Source organism: Triplophysa rosa, linkage group LG14 (assembly GCF_024868665.1).
Source record: "Triplophysa rosa linkage group LG14, Trosa_1v2, whole genome shotgun sequence".
Lineage (NCBI taxonomy): Eukaryota > Metazoa > Chordata > Actinopteri > Cypriniformes > Nemacheilidae > Triplophysa > Triplophysa rosa.
This window is the reverse complement of record NC_079903.1, coordinates 384,344-398,787: the sequence shown is the minus strand read 5'-3', so window position 1 is coordinate 398,787 and position 14,444 is coordinate 384,344. Positions and strand designations below refer to the sequence as shown.

The window sequence follows — 14,444 nt, the reverse complement described above, 5'->3', positions numbered from 1 at the left end:
CGGGCACTGTCGGGCCTAACTTTTAAGGCCCGATTACAGCTCTACCACAGACTGATCGACTCCATGCCACGCCGCATTGCTGCAGTAATTCAGGCAAAAGGAGCCCCAACTAAGTATTGAGTGCTGTACATGCTCATACTTTTCATGTTCATACTTTTCAGTTGGCCAAGATTCCTAAAAATCCTTTCTTTGTATTGGTCTTAAGTAATACTCTAATTTTCCGAGATACTGAATTTGGGATTTTCATTAGTTGTCAGTTATAATAATCAAATTAAAAGAAATAAACATTTGAAATATATCAGTCTGTGTGTAATGAATGAATATAATATACAAGTTTCACTTTTTGAATGGAATTAGTGAAATAAATCAACTTTTTGATGATATTCTAATTATATGACCAGTACCTGTACACAGGTTCATACACAGGCACTGACACGCACGCACGCGCACACACACGCACGCACGCACGTACAGTGGTTATTTCAGAGAAGCACACATTTAAGATAAAATACTAGAGAAACACTGGTCAAATATTATCTGGACTATAAATTGCTATATGTAATAATAAATAAATAAAGTAGAATGTTACATTTTAGAGTGATATTAATAAATACGAAAACGTTAAATTCTAAAGCTAATGTCCCCAATGGGTCAGGCAAACAGTGCAAAACAGTATGCAAACGGTGGCGAAGAATCTGTGAGTGTGTTTCTCACCGTGCGGTGGCGTCGGGGGCTCGCTCGCGGCTCTGCCGGCTGTGATGAGCTCATCGTCCGACTCATCCCGAGGCGCAGTCGCTCTCTTAGCAGCGGTTGAGCTCTTGCTCGTCTTTACAGGCATGATTCAAAGCACCTGAACGGTTTGAAAAGTATGCGTCAGTAAAACCGTGTCTCTATTGTCTTTGTTGACACATGTTCCTAACCAAAATACACACTGATCACACAAAGAGAAAACACTGAGTTGACAACTTACGGCACTAACTTACAAACCAAACAACACGACATGATCTGACGTATGGCTATAGTGCACGGAAGAATTGACGCCGAACCATTTGAAAAGCTGTGTTTACTGGTGACAGCTCATTAAACTCTACACGTCTAAATCAAATAATAAAGACAAACATTTACACCAAATTACAGTGATGTTTTAGCAATAGCATTAGCAATGATACAAATTATATCAGTTTCATTTCAGACGTGGTTGGTAAAAAAATGTGAATACTAACATAATAAAATTAAACTCACTTTAAACGATTGGCCCATGGAGTTCGCTTCATTTGTTTCAAAATAGCTTAAATAAACAGTCAATAATAATGGAAACAATAGTCAAATAAAAGACGGTTTTCTGTCGGGACAATAAAGGTTAAAAGCGACACTAAAATAGGAAAGACCGCCCTTGAGTTTTCTTTCGGTTTACTGATCGATATAACGTTAACGTAAATGAACGAATGAATTCATGCCCTCTGAGGTAAAGTATTAACCAGATAAAGCGGCAGTGTATTAAATAACAACAGCTCGTATAAATCTTCGCACTTACCTTGCTTTCAGTTGACTTTACCTACAACTCTTTGCTATAAATCTTATAATAAGCTCCACAGAAATGAATCCACAAATATCGAGCGTTTATCGAGTAAAATGAGAGCAAATATGCGCTCGTGCAGCTCACAGTAGTCAAAACTCACTCATAAATGGCGCGTAAACTGAGGACGAACCCGAATTCGTTATAACCCGCGTAGTGCATCATGGGAAGTCTGCCGCTCTGCGTCGGTCACGTGACCTGACGGAGTCTGACAGCTCAAAACAGTTGGAATATAAACTACAGAAATAATCACATTCTTCACAATAAACCGTCCATCTGCAGTAGTAAATCTAACTTTTCTTGTCATCTTTATTGACATAACGAACAGGTCCATTTTATTCTCTACTAAAGTTGCTCATATCTATGTCACGAGCCTAAAAATATGTAAGTGAATCAAAAGGTCTAACAAAGCGTGCCTATTCAGAATCATCAAGTGTAGCGCAAACTGCGTATCATACTTTTAAAACTTACACAAAAAAATGAACACAACCTCCCAGATCGTTTGAAGTTGACGCTATGTCTCGCGAGAATTGAGCCCTCTGAACCACGGTTGAGGCTTGGAGCTACATCTCGCGAGATGTGTGACGTTGCGTGCAAACCGTACGTCGAGTAGTGTATGCTAATGCTGCTGCGCTACGTAGAAAGCAAAACAGTCGATTTATGAATATAATCTGAAGGTAAGAAGAGTTTTAAGTGATAATGGCGGCGGACAGTGTTTAGTCAGAAGAGTTTCTTCTCTCCACAGGCAGCGTTTAGATCAGTTTACGTGTATTTTTATGTTTAAGGAACCGTAAACAGTAAACGCGTTTCCGTGGCAACGGCGCATTCGGTGAGGCGAACGCATTCCTTCTGCTGTCTGTGATACTGTTCATAATGACCTGACGGATATTAAGCGTTTTGTTTTTCTTGTGAACACTGCAGGGGAAGGATGCGACTGAAAACATCAGTGCTAAAGGAGCCCAAACATATCCTTTACCCTTCCGACAGACAGACAACGAGCTGACCCGAGCTCGCAGCACCATTCATTCATGTCAGCATATATGATATCTGAATTCTCACACCATGCTGCCTAAAGACATGTTGTTGTCACTTCGACTAATATGTAAGGGATAATGTACAGGCAGCCGGTTGTTATCGCAGAAATAAATTATTTGGCGATAACAGCCGGCTGCTTGTACATTATCCCGCTTATTACACGGCTACTTGCCACATGAGAAAAAAACTGGACACAAAATGTGAATTTGAAATATTTGATTAGCTCATTTTTACCGAATGCAGACCTTCCGCGAGGAGACGCCGTTTAGTTTCGGTTTTAAGGTAAGAAACGACGTCCAAACGTCACGAACAGGCAAATTGGTTTAATCTTTTGTAAAGATAATGTCATATATGTTATTAAAAGACATATTTATAATTCATTTTTGTGTTATATTAAACTGCCCTTCTCAAAATGATTTGCAGCATCCGGGTTACATGGTAGTTTTGAGCGGTTGTACGACCCTTGGAATGTCGCGACTGGCCAATAGGAATCAAGCATAGCATTCAAATGAGCCGTGTAAAATAATATTGGTTAATCTGGTTTTAGATTTGTGAGTCCTGTCAGCTAACATCTTAACCAATCAGATTACAGGATCAGAAAGATCGTATAATAAACAAGAAATCACACAATACATTTTCTGCTTCAGATCTATTGACAAAGCTGCAAGTTATACAGAAGATCAGAGTGATGGAAACTGTCATCGTACTAACTGAAATGCTTCTCTTCAGTGTTTCTAGATGTCAGAGAATGGTTTGAAATACGGCGGCTTGTTGAACGTTTTTCTTTTGTAATGAATGAATGAATGCCAGTGGTCATGTGCCTTAACCGGTGCACACACAGAGATCTTGTGAGTTGTGTAGGCTGGACCACAGCGGATGAACTTTACTCGTGTAGCGATGATCATCAGATACTGCGCTGGAATCTGCTCACCGGTGACACCAGTGTTGTGGTCAAGCTTCAGGATGACATTTATCCCATCGACCTGCACTGGTTTCCCAAGAGCGTCAGCGGCAAGAAACAAGCCGTGTCTGAGATCTTTGCTCTCACCAGCACTGATGGTAAAACGCATCGACAACCTGTTCTTTCACACCTACTTCTACACGCTTTCTTTAAAGGCTTTTGTTGAATGTTGACGGGAACAGTTTACCAAAAAATGAAAATTCTCGCATCGTTTACTCATCTCACGTGATCTGTGTCGTGCAAACGTCTTAGATGCTTCGCCAATAAGTATTTTTCCAAAAACTATGTTTCTTGTCCCAACCATCGTCAAAAAACTTTAAAATTAGATCTCTTTTCCAAAAAGAACTTGTTACTGTTCCATATGTTTTATTATATTGGGGAAACTTTGTTGACAGTATTGATTGGAAAAATGTTTGGACATTGCCTTTTAAATATATTATAACTAATAAGGTAAGGGAAATATCATTTAAATTATTACATAGATTTTACCCAGCCAAAGCATACTTAAAAAGATTTTAAAAAAGATATAGAGACAGGCTGTTCTTTTTGTGGTGCTCCTAATGAGACTGCACGTCATCTCTTTTGGGATTGTCCTTGTACACAAGTTTTTTGGGTTGAGTTTTGTAAGTTTGTTAGTCATAATCTGCTTTTTAATTTTTCTCTGTTGTTTAAAGATATATTGTTTCGTTTCTTTGCAATAAGTAATACAAAAAAGAAAGAATATTTTATTGTCAATCTTCTACTGTTACTTGCTAAATTTCATATCCATCGATGCAAATTTTCTCATCAAAAGCCTTCATTTATTGCTTTTAAAAATGAAACTGAACTGTACATTCAGGCTCTTTCATACTCTAAAAACACTAAAGCTCATACAACTTTAGACCTGTGCTTATTTTTTAATATATTTTGTTAAGTCACTGTGCAAAATTATTATAATTTTTTATCTTTATTGAACAATTCTTTATGTTGATGTTGTCTTGTTTTATTTTCTTTTTTCCAACCTATGTACTTGTTAATTATGTTACAATGTATTGTTTATTATCGTAATTGAAATGTAAATGTATGCTTCTTTATTCATAATAAAAATAAAAAAATTAAGTATTTTTCCAAGGTTTAGTTTAGTGTGTCGTCAGTAGGAAATGTCAATATAAATTCCAAACCTTTTTTGTAACAATCACGTGAGATCTCTCTTGATACTCAGAGTCAATGTTTATAAGAATACATGATCATTAATCATGATAATGTGACATTGGAGAGATTGTTCTGGGGCTGACTGACGACAGAAAGGCGGTGATTTGCAATGGAAACTGATGTGTTATGATTGTGAATGTATGGACCTGCATGCAGCAGCTTAGAGACTGGTCTCTGAGAGAGATGTGTCGCTGTGTTGTGCAGGTAAACTTCATCTGGTGTCGAAGTCTGGTCGTATTGAGAAGAGCGTAGAGTGTCATAAAGGAGCCGTGCTGGCAGGACGCTGGAATCACGATGGCACCGCTCTCATCACAGGTTACTCGTGCACGTCTGTCTTCTGCTGAATGATGACGTGCTCTTCAGTGTTAGACTGACGGGTTTCTTCATGTGTTTAAGCTGGTGAAGATGGACAGCTGAAGATCTGGTCCAAGAGCGGGATGCTGAGATCTACTCTCGCCCAACAAGGTACAAACACAAGACCATTCTCACCGATTGTTATCTGTAATATGTCAAGAAGACATCCATTCTTGTTATTGATCCAAAATGATAACTTAGTGAGATTTCATATTGTTCATACGCCGACATTGATCGATCCAACTATCCTGCAGACTCGATGTCTGCTATGAGAGACGAAGAGGGAAGAACAGCAGCAGGCGGCAATAAAATGAGCAAAGAGAAAATCATAGTTGCGTTCAGATGCTCATTCTAACTCCGTCTAGACCGGAAACACGTTGAGCAGGTGTTGTTATACCAACATAGACAGTGGAAAATGACTGCTTCACAACATTCAGTCTCGGGAAGTTATTATGAACCTTGAGAACGAGACCAATGCAAACTCGTATCTACTTGTGAAGACAATACAAATAGGGAATATGGAAAGAAATGAATATAATCTAAATGTGTAGAAAAACCCTCAATAATGATAAGAATAAGAAATGAAGTACAACACAAAATGTATGTCTGTACTCTCAAGTCAGGATTTCTTCATGAAAAACACTGCAATCATGACGTGTGCGGTGAAGAGCTGGACAGGAAACTGTGGGATGATGATACAGTATATGTATGATGATGAAGATGCTCTCGAAACATACATTGTACCCATGTACATCTACTTTCATGGTGTTTGATGTGTATGTGCTGTCTCTCTCATGAACTGTGTGATCGCACAACAGTTTTCAGTCACAAAATGTGTTTGTGACATGTGAAGGGTCTGCGGTGTACTCGGTGGCGTGGTCTCCAGACTCCAGCAGGGTTCTGTACACGTCAGGTCGACAACTGATCATCAAACCACTGCAGCCCAGCTCCAAACTCCTGCAGGTAACATCATCCTCCTGTCATCACACACACAACTTTCCTCAACTAAACACAAACCCTTCTTGTTCTCTTCTTGTTGTTTCTTATATGGGGCTCAGCTAAAATCTCCACATCTCAATTTTGTTGATAGTTCATATACTGTAGATGTTTTTGCTCTCGCTGTAGGATATACTGTATGAAAAGGTGACTTCATTTGGCTCGATTAAAAAAGCATTCTTTTAGAATATAAAGCGTTCAATTGTAGATGACTGTGTTTTAGTGTCTGAGCATTAATTCATCATCACTAGAGAGTCTTTATTGTCATAATGTCGAGTTATGTTTTGTGCAACACGTGAGATGGAAAGAATGAGTGAAATGAGACAAACAGCCAGTGGAAAAATAATACTTAAATGGGTGATTCTTACAAAATCTGAAAAAAAAATCCTTTTATTCATGCCACAAGGTATGACATGTTGAGAACGTTCATTTCAAAACTTTTACTGACAGTTCAACCAAATTTAGAGCTTTTGTTTTTTACAAAAAAGGCCTTAAAAAGGGTCATTATCGTAACCATTTAAGACCATTTCAAGTTTTTAAAAAGCAAGTTTTTAATAATCATGCATAATAAGACATTAATGAATTATACTTTAATTGAAAATTATACATGTAACATTTTTGAAATGCAGAAAACTACCATAGTATTGGTAATCAGCTTGTAAAAGGTCGTTTTTGTCTAGACAAATAAAAAGTAATCATTTAACCTGCAAGACATTTAAAAGGGACTATCAAACTGAATGTAAATATCTTTGTGTGTTTAAACAGTCTTTTACAAATGAACATTAGTCCTGGACACTTCTTTCTTCCACTATTTCTTCATTTTTATTATACATGAATATTCTGTCAATCATTTTTTGTCATTTGAGATCATCTAGAAGAACATCTAATAGTTTTTTTTTCAGAATATTTTCATTTTACTTTTATAAAATACATAATAATTCATTCTTATGATAAAATGATGCTTGGTCCAAGGTTGAGAACACATGATCATTTTTTATGTTGCCACATTCTAGGTTTTATAACTCAAATCTTTACTGTCATGATGTTTCAGTGGTACTGTATATATATTTGCTGTTTAATGCTGTGACTGACGTGTATGAATGAATCCATACGCTAGTTAATAGATTGTGTGTGTGTGTGTGTGTGTGTGTGTGTGTGTGTGTGTGTGTGTGTGTGTGTGTTTGTCAGTGGAAAGCTCATGATGGTGTGATTCTGAAAGTGGACTGGAGTGTTGTCAATGATCTCATTCTCTCAGGAGCTGAAGACTGTAAATATAAGGTGAGCACAAGTACATACTTCACACTAACTTACTGTGTGTGTGGTGTGTGTGTGTGTGTGTGTGTGTGTGTGTGTGTGTACTTGTACATCTATATTTGTGAGGACCGGTTTGAGTTGTAGACCAGCGGTGTGAGGACAAGGAGAGTAAAGTGAGGACATTTTGGCCGGTCCTCACTTCCAGAGACCCCTTTAAAGGGCTGTTTGAGCGTGAAGACTTGCTTTTAGGGTTTAGGTTATAATTGGTTTTAGGGTTTAGGTTATAATTAGGTTTAGGGTAAGGGTTAGGGTCAGGCATGTAGTTCTGATGGTTAGGGTAACGGGCTAGAGATTGCATTGCATCAACGCATGTCCTCATAAAGATAGCTGCGCAAATGTGTGTGTGTTCTTTTGTTCAGGTCAACACTGCTGTTCTGTGTATTATCAGCAAACATACCTGATTGTTTTAGCATTCATTCATTTCTACTTCAATAGCGCTTTCACAGTTTTGCGTTGTCGCAAAACTGCTTCATGTACAGTTAGTGTGGTAAAGAGATGCAAAGCAAAGACAGAACACATGGTATTATAGTTGATGGAGTGTTAGCTTCCAGTCATTGGTGAGATGTGTGTGTGTGATTGTCAGGTGTGGGACAGTTATGGACGTGTGCTGTTCTCCAGTTCTCCTCATGAATATCCCATCACATCTGTGTGCTGGGCTCCTGACGGTGAACTCTTCGCTGTGGGCTCTTTTCATACTCTCAGACTGTGTGATAGGACTGGGGTAAGAGCTCACCATCATCTCTCTCTCTCTCTCTCTCATATGTGTGAAGTCCTATTCTTTACTTCAGTATGCTGACCTATCTTTGAGTGACATCACGGGTGGATCTTTATCATGATAGGGTGTTGGTGATGGTTATGTGCATATGTTTCTGTTTGAAATCTCTCCCTTGGTGTGTGTCAGTGGTCATACTCCGTGGAGAAGCCGAGCACAGGAAGTTTGTTGAGTTTGTCGTGGTCTGCAGACGGCACTCAGCTGGCGGCGGCGTGTGGAAATGGACACGTGTTATTTGCTCACGTCATCGAGCAGCGATGGGAGTGGAAGAACTTTGAGATCACGCTCACAAAAAGACACTCCATGCAGGTACACGCGCGCAAATGTGCTGGACACATGAGAAAGTTGAGAGCATTTGTTTATCACGTTATGTTTTGTGTAGGTGAGGAATGTGTTTAATGATGCAGTAGATGTTCTGGAGTTTAGAGATCGTGTCATTAAAGCGTCATTAGCTCACGGACATCTGGTGGTCAGCACATCTCTGCAGTGCTACGTCTACAGGTACTGGAAACATGACGCTACTACGTTCAGTACTGCTCCTTTACAAATGGCGTTCGGAGGAAATCTAAACGATGAATGTGATGTTGTTGTAGTGTAAAGAACTGGAACACTCCGCTGATCTTTGAACTGAAGGATGGTATGGTCAGTCTCATCCGGCAGACAGAGAGGTGAGAATACATGAGGCCGTCTGTCCACACAAGAAATGAGAAGGTTTGATGGTGCTGTAGTAAACACTGATGTGCCATCGGTTGGTCTGCTCGTTGTGCATCATCAGCTTCAACTCATAGTTCTATATTATAAAACATGATGGTATGAAATATGAAGATGCTATCCGTGGAGATGAAGCGGATCTGTGATGATGTTGACGGTTGTGTGTACAGCGAGATGTTCTCTCATCATATGTCACTGTGTTTCTGGTCTTCAGATATTTTCTGCTGGTGGACGGAGCAGAGCTGTACGTGTACTCGTATGAGGGAAGTTTGGTGTCGTCTCCCAAGAGTCCCGGCGTGAGAATGGACACGTTGAACTCTCAGTGCGTCTCTCTGAGCAATGACACCATGGCCATACGAGACACCACGGATGAGCGAGGTGTGGTGGACGCACGTCATACAGCGTGGCGCTTGTGCTTGATTCATCCATCAATCTCATTCTGTCTCTCTCTCCTTCAGTCATATTTCTGTTTGAAGTGTTAACTGGAAAACCCATCGGTGACGGCAAACCCTTTATTCACAAGGTATAGTCATGGTGACTGATGTCAAATGCATTTAGATAAACATGTATAAATCTTGAAACCTGTTCACCCACAGCAAAGTTTCGTTATTGGTAAGTCTGTGGTATTTCTTATTTTTTCTTGTGTGTTCACTGCTGAGGGGGCCGCCGTGCCTTGATGAAACTGTGTTTGCCTACATGTAGCTATTTGTTTAATTATCATCGCAAGCAGTCATAAAATGCAGCACATTTCAACAAAGCTTGCTGTTAAACGCACTTCGGGTCGGGTTCGGGCTTAAAATGTAACTGAAATGGTCGGGCCGGGTCAGGTCGGGTTAAACAATCTTGGGTACGGGCCGGGTTCAGGCTTTCGTTTAAAGCCCATGCAGACCTCTAACATGATGTGATGATTCCTCCCCTCCAACCAGCATGCAGAACTCTAGAAGTCTTCTCTGTTAGTGTTGTGTCATCAAGCGTGCACTTTATTTGTCTGCTCGTGTGTGTGTTTGAGATGGAGGTGATGTTCATGGCTCTGGATCAGTGTGGATCATCTCACGACAGACGCATGGCATTGCTGGATAAGAACCGTGATCTCTATCTGACCTCAGTGAGAACTCTGGGCCGGGCTCGCAGCATATGTAAGATGGGTAAGAATCACACCTTGATTTTCTCCACCGGCGCTGTCTGTTTGTTATGAAGTTATGCTGATGTGCAGTTGTGCTTCGTCAGGTTCCATGGTGGAAAGCATGTGCTGGAACGACTCAGCAAACCTCTTGTGTGCCGTTCAGGACAATCAGTTGACAGTGTGGTGTTACCCTGCTGTTGTGTTTGTGGACAAAGAGCTGCTGCCTAAAACCATCTGCACTAAAGACAACAGGTAGTGCGCATGCACGCACACGCGCAGGACATGCTGTGAGGATTGTCATATGTGTGTTTTTGATTTGCAGTGAGTTCAGTCGTCCTCCTCAGGTCTTGAGTTATGTGGGCACTCAGGTGAAGGTGAGACGGGTGGATGGATCTCTGGTGTGCAGGGGAATGTCACCGTACCCCACGCTACTGCACGAGTACGCTAGCAGTGCCCGCTGGGACGACGCCCTGCGCCTCTGCCGCTTCGCTAAGGTTTATTATCACTCTTACTGCTGGGTGTGTGCGTGCGTGCGTGCGTGCGTGCGTGCGTGTGTGGCTTAAACCTGAATGCACACCAACTCAACCAAAGGCGTGTTACTCCAGAAGAGGGCGGGGCAGCGCTGCCGCTGTGGTGTTGCTGTTTTATTTCTTTTTGCTTTATTATAATTGTGCAGATTTCATGAACACACAGTGATTGATGGGATTGTGTTGTTCAGGATCAGACACTCTGGTCGTGTTTGGCAGGGATGGCGATGGCCAGCAGAGAGCTCAGTACAGCAGAAGTGGCTTACGCAGCCATTGGAGAGGTAAACGCTCTACTGATCAAGTGAGAGAGGAGAAATTCAGTAACACTACTAACATGATTCATTCATGTGGCTTCATTTCCGGAATAATTTGACCTGCTAACGATCAAGCAGATGAAACCATCCCATAGACTTCTGTTGTAAAAGAGCGATGAGCCTGTCTGCATCTCAGAGATTTGCTGTAAAACACACAGCACTGTCATGAGAACAGGGGGGTTAGCTGTCAAGTTTGACAGAAGTTTAATGGTCATAATAGGAGCTGTGTGGAGTTTAGCTGTGAGGTTTATGTAAGTTTAGTGGTTTAACACAGAGTATGATTCACATGTAAATCAGTGTTTGCGTTCTCTGTGTTAGGTTGATAAGGTGCAGTATATTAACTTCATGAAGGATCTGCCGTCTAAAGACTCGTGTCTGGCTCATGCGCTGCTCTTCAGTGGTCATGTGCAGGAGGCAGAGACAACGCTCCTGCAGGCCAATCTCATTTACCACGCTATTCAGATACACATCAACCTATACAACTGGGACAGGTGCGTAGTGTTCCAGACACCTGTCTTATCTGTGTGTGTCTGCACGCTGCTGATGACAGGGTCTCTCTCTCCTGGCAGAGCTCTGGAGCTGGCCGTCAAACACAAGACTCATGTGGACACGGTGCTCGCTCACCGGCAGAAGTTCCTGCGAGACTTTGGCAAACAGGAAAGCAACAAGCGATTCCTGCAGTACTCTGAGGGAGTGAGTAATGTGTGGTGTTTATATAGTGCATACGAGCTCATGTTCTTCTGTGATTAAAACCAGACAGTAAATCACTCACAGGTAGATATGCCAGCTGAAAAACATTTTGATTGATTTTCCCAAACATCCACACCTCAGTTACACAGGACAGTGACCGCGTGTGGTGCAGTTACATGATGTCCAGACTAGGGCTGTCACGATTATTAAATAATCGTCACCTCATCGCGGTGGTTTCAGATCATCGCAATTATTGCACATCTCTATAGAAGACACTAGGGGGAGCTGTAGTGTAGGAGCTGTCTCTCCTTTATCCTAAATGTGTGCTCTCACTGAGCGTGTGTGCGTACTTGTCCGTGTACGTACGTGTGTGTGTGTGTTGTGTGTGTGTGCGTGTGTGTGTGTGTGTGTGTGCGTGTGTCTCTGTGTCTGTGTGTGTTGGTGCGTGTTGTGTGTGTGGAGTGTTTTGTGTGTGGGTGTGTCTGTCTTCTGTGTTTTCAACCTTTTCTTGTTTTTGCAGGTACAACCTTGATTGTTTTGCTTGTAGTCAATGTGTCTCCTGTACAGCTGCTTTGTAACAATGAAAATTGTAAAAGCGCTATATAAATAAAGTTGAGTTGAGTTGAGTAGTGCATCTGCAGATTGCATATCTGCATAACACAATCACCTTAAAAAAAAATGCCTGCAGTACAATATAATAATTTTATATACCATAAAAATAACCTGCAGTACAATTTAACATTATTTCAGTGTGAAAACTAGTCTACCAAAATCTCATTAACACACAAGTAAACTTTTATTGTAGTCTTGCAAGTGAGAAAAAAACAGACTAGAAGCTTTTCTATGACTGATAGTATTTTAATGGTGGCTTCAATTCACACCTGATCAATTTACTGCATTTACAAGTATTTGGCGGCTGTATTATTGACAGGTAAAAGTATGATGACCCAATTTTTTCCTATGTATTTCCAAGAAGAAAAACATATATATCTTTATATTCGGAACAATATGGTCGTTTCAAAGCTGAATAAAAAATGTATGAGAATTAAAAGTCAAAGCTCTAAAACAGACAATTAATTGTCATAATCGCAATGATTTATTAGACAATTAATCTTCCAATTAACCAGCCAAATTTCATAATCGTGACAGCTCTCTAGTCCAGACCTGAGACCTGAGTGTGTTTGTCTTCTCGTGCTGTCAGAGAGAGACATGTCTTTACTACAACTTTGTAGTGTGTCTGCATTGTACTCTTATAATCCTCACACAGCACTGCTAAATGCTGCATTCTGATTGGCTGATAGACATTATGAAGCATAGAACTGTTTTGTTTTGTGGTAAGGGACGGGTGCGACACAGTGCAATTTCACACTGACAATTCTACGCAATTAATTTTGGAATGCAATCATTTCGGATTCATTTGATTACAATAGTAGCATGCTATCGCACACAAAAGTGATTGTTCTGTATATACAGTCGTGCTCCCAATCATTCATACCCTACGTAAATATGACCAAAGAAGGCTGTGAAAATAAATCTGCATCATTAAGCCTTTTGGTCTTTTATTTAAAAAATGTACATAAATCTAACCTTTCAGTAGGGTTACCATCGGTTTTCTGTTACCAAAAATCTTTAAAATATCTTATTTAGTGTTGTGCTGAATAAAGAAAGTCATACAGGTTTGATATGACTAAAGGAATTTCAGTTTTTGGGTGAACTATCCCTTTAACACTGTGTGTGAAACATTACACCGATGGGATGACACATTAAATCAAGAAACTGATGATACTTAGGAGCAAAAGAAACAATATTTTCCTGAACAGCCGCAAAATACAAGGACTATAGCTCCTAATTATAGCGCTGGAGTGCCTCACTGCGCTGATAGTGAAACAGCGCCACTATTGTGGTGGAATGCAGCAACTGCAGCTACAAATGCACGCAGTGTTTTGTTTTTTTGAAGACACCAGAAATAATTTTGGTGACAGCATGGCCTGTGTACAGACCATAATTTGGTCCTGAACACCAAGTAAACCGAAGTGATCACGGGAAACTGTTACTCCCAAAACATTTCACAGCTGTCAGTGATACACATTTGTGTTGAGTAGTTCTGACGGAGATTTGTGTCATTTCTCTGGATTGTGTTCAGGTTGAGGTGGACTGGCAGAAGATTCAGGCCAAGATTGAAATGGAGTTTGCTAAAGAGCGAGAACAAGCAGCGAACTCGTCCGTCAGAAGCAGCGCGTCCATCCGACGCTAAACACACTGATCTGAGGACTCGGTTCAAAATCTCGAAGCATTCAGCATGTCTGTTTTCTAACTGGAACCTGAAGTTTGATGGGCTTTTTTTTCAATAAATGTAGTTTCTCAATGTTTGTATGAACGTATGTGTAATCCGTCATTGTTCTCTTGGTTTTCTTTTTGATGTACTGCAGCGGATTCTCTCTAACTTGTTGTATTGACAAGACGTGAAAGTGCATCATAATATACTCGCTCTTGTGTTAGTCTACACCTGTATGTTATTTTTTTTATATATAAATGTATACAACTTTGTACTTGCATAGGGAAAGTGTGAATGAAACACTTGGCGACACTGTAAACAAAACATGAGCACATGTGGCAACTGACTGAAACTTTAACTGAGCCACCTGAAAAATGCAGAGACAAACTTTTGAGTTTTTCTCTTCAGTGAATGAGCACATCGCTCTAGACTGAATGCTTTGATTTTCCAGCAAACGTGAAGTGTCCACAGCATGAGAGAATGTTGAGTGGATGTTTATGCAGGTTAGGGTTGGGAATCGAAAATCAATTCCAATTTGGAATCGGAATCGAAAGGCTAGGAATCGGATCGGAATCGAAAGGAATAGGAATCGGATACTTGAGATT

The 14,444-nt window shown here is 40.5% G+C and overlaps 2 protein-coding genes across 2 annotated transcripts in view; one reads left to right on the top strand and one right to left on the bottom strand.

Annotated features, from left to right (window-relative positions):
- Window positions 1–1,672, bottom strand: part of smc4 (structural maintenance of chromosomes 4) — a 34,115-nt gene extending 32,443 nt beyond the window's left edge. Inside the window, exons 1-2 of the mRNA XM_057351519.1 lie at window positions 1,535–1,672; window positions 715–850 (exon numbers count right to left, since the gene is read on the bottom strand). Coding sequence (XP_057207502.1) covers window positions 715–838 — 124 coding nt within the window. The 5' untranslated portion in view covers window positions 839–850; window positions 1,535–1,672. The remainder of the gene's footprint in view (window positions 1–714; window positions 851–1,534) is intronic.
- Window positions 1,673–2,167: 495 nt separating this feature from the next.
- On the top strand, window positions 2,168–14,435 carry ift80 (intraflagellar transport 80 homolog (Chlamydomonas)). The gene is made up of 21 exons (XM_057351520.1): window positions 2,168–2,253; window positions 2,362–2,405; window positions 2,498–2,542; window positions 3,450–3,670; window positions 4,968–5,078; window positions 5,160–5,228; window positions 5,971–6,080; window positions 7,302–7,391; window positions 8,011–8,148; window positions 8,329–8,508; window positions 8,582–8,700; window positions 8,793–8,867; window positions 9,125–9,288; window positions 9,369–9,433; window positions 9,920–10,055; window positions 10,138–10,285; window positions 10,356–10,527; window positions 10,752–10,841; window positions 11,193–11,365; window positions 11,444–11,567; window positions 13,708–14,435. Exons 3-21 carry the CDS (start codon window positions 2,505–2,507, stop codon window positions 13,816–13,818), a joined length of 2,334 nt encoding a protein of 777 aa, XP_057207503.1. The 5' UTR covers window positions 2,168–2,253; window positions 2,362–2,405; window positions 2,498–2,504; the 3' UTR covers window positions 13,819–14,435.
- The last annotated feature ends 9 nt before the right edge of the window (window positions 14,436–14,444 follow it).

Coding starts and splice junctions, on each gene's coding strand:
- ift80 (XM_057351520.1), top strand. CDS start 2,505: ATGCGACTGAAAACATCAGTGCTAAAGGAGCCCAAACA. Junction 10,056..10,137: donor TCGCAGCATATGTAAGATGG/GTAAGAATCACA, acceptor GTGCTTCGTCAG/GTTCCATGGTGGAAAGCATG. Junction 10,286..10,355: donor ATCTGCACTAAAGACAACAG/GTAGTGCGCATG, acceptor TTTGATTTGCAG/TGAGTTCAGTCGTCCTCCTC.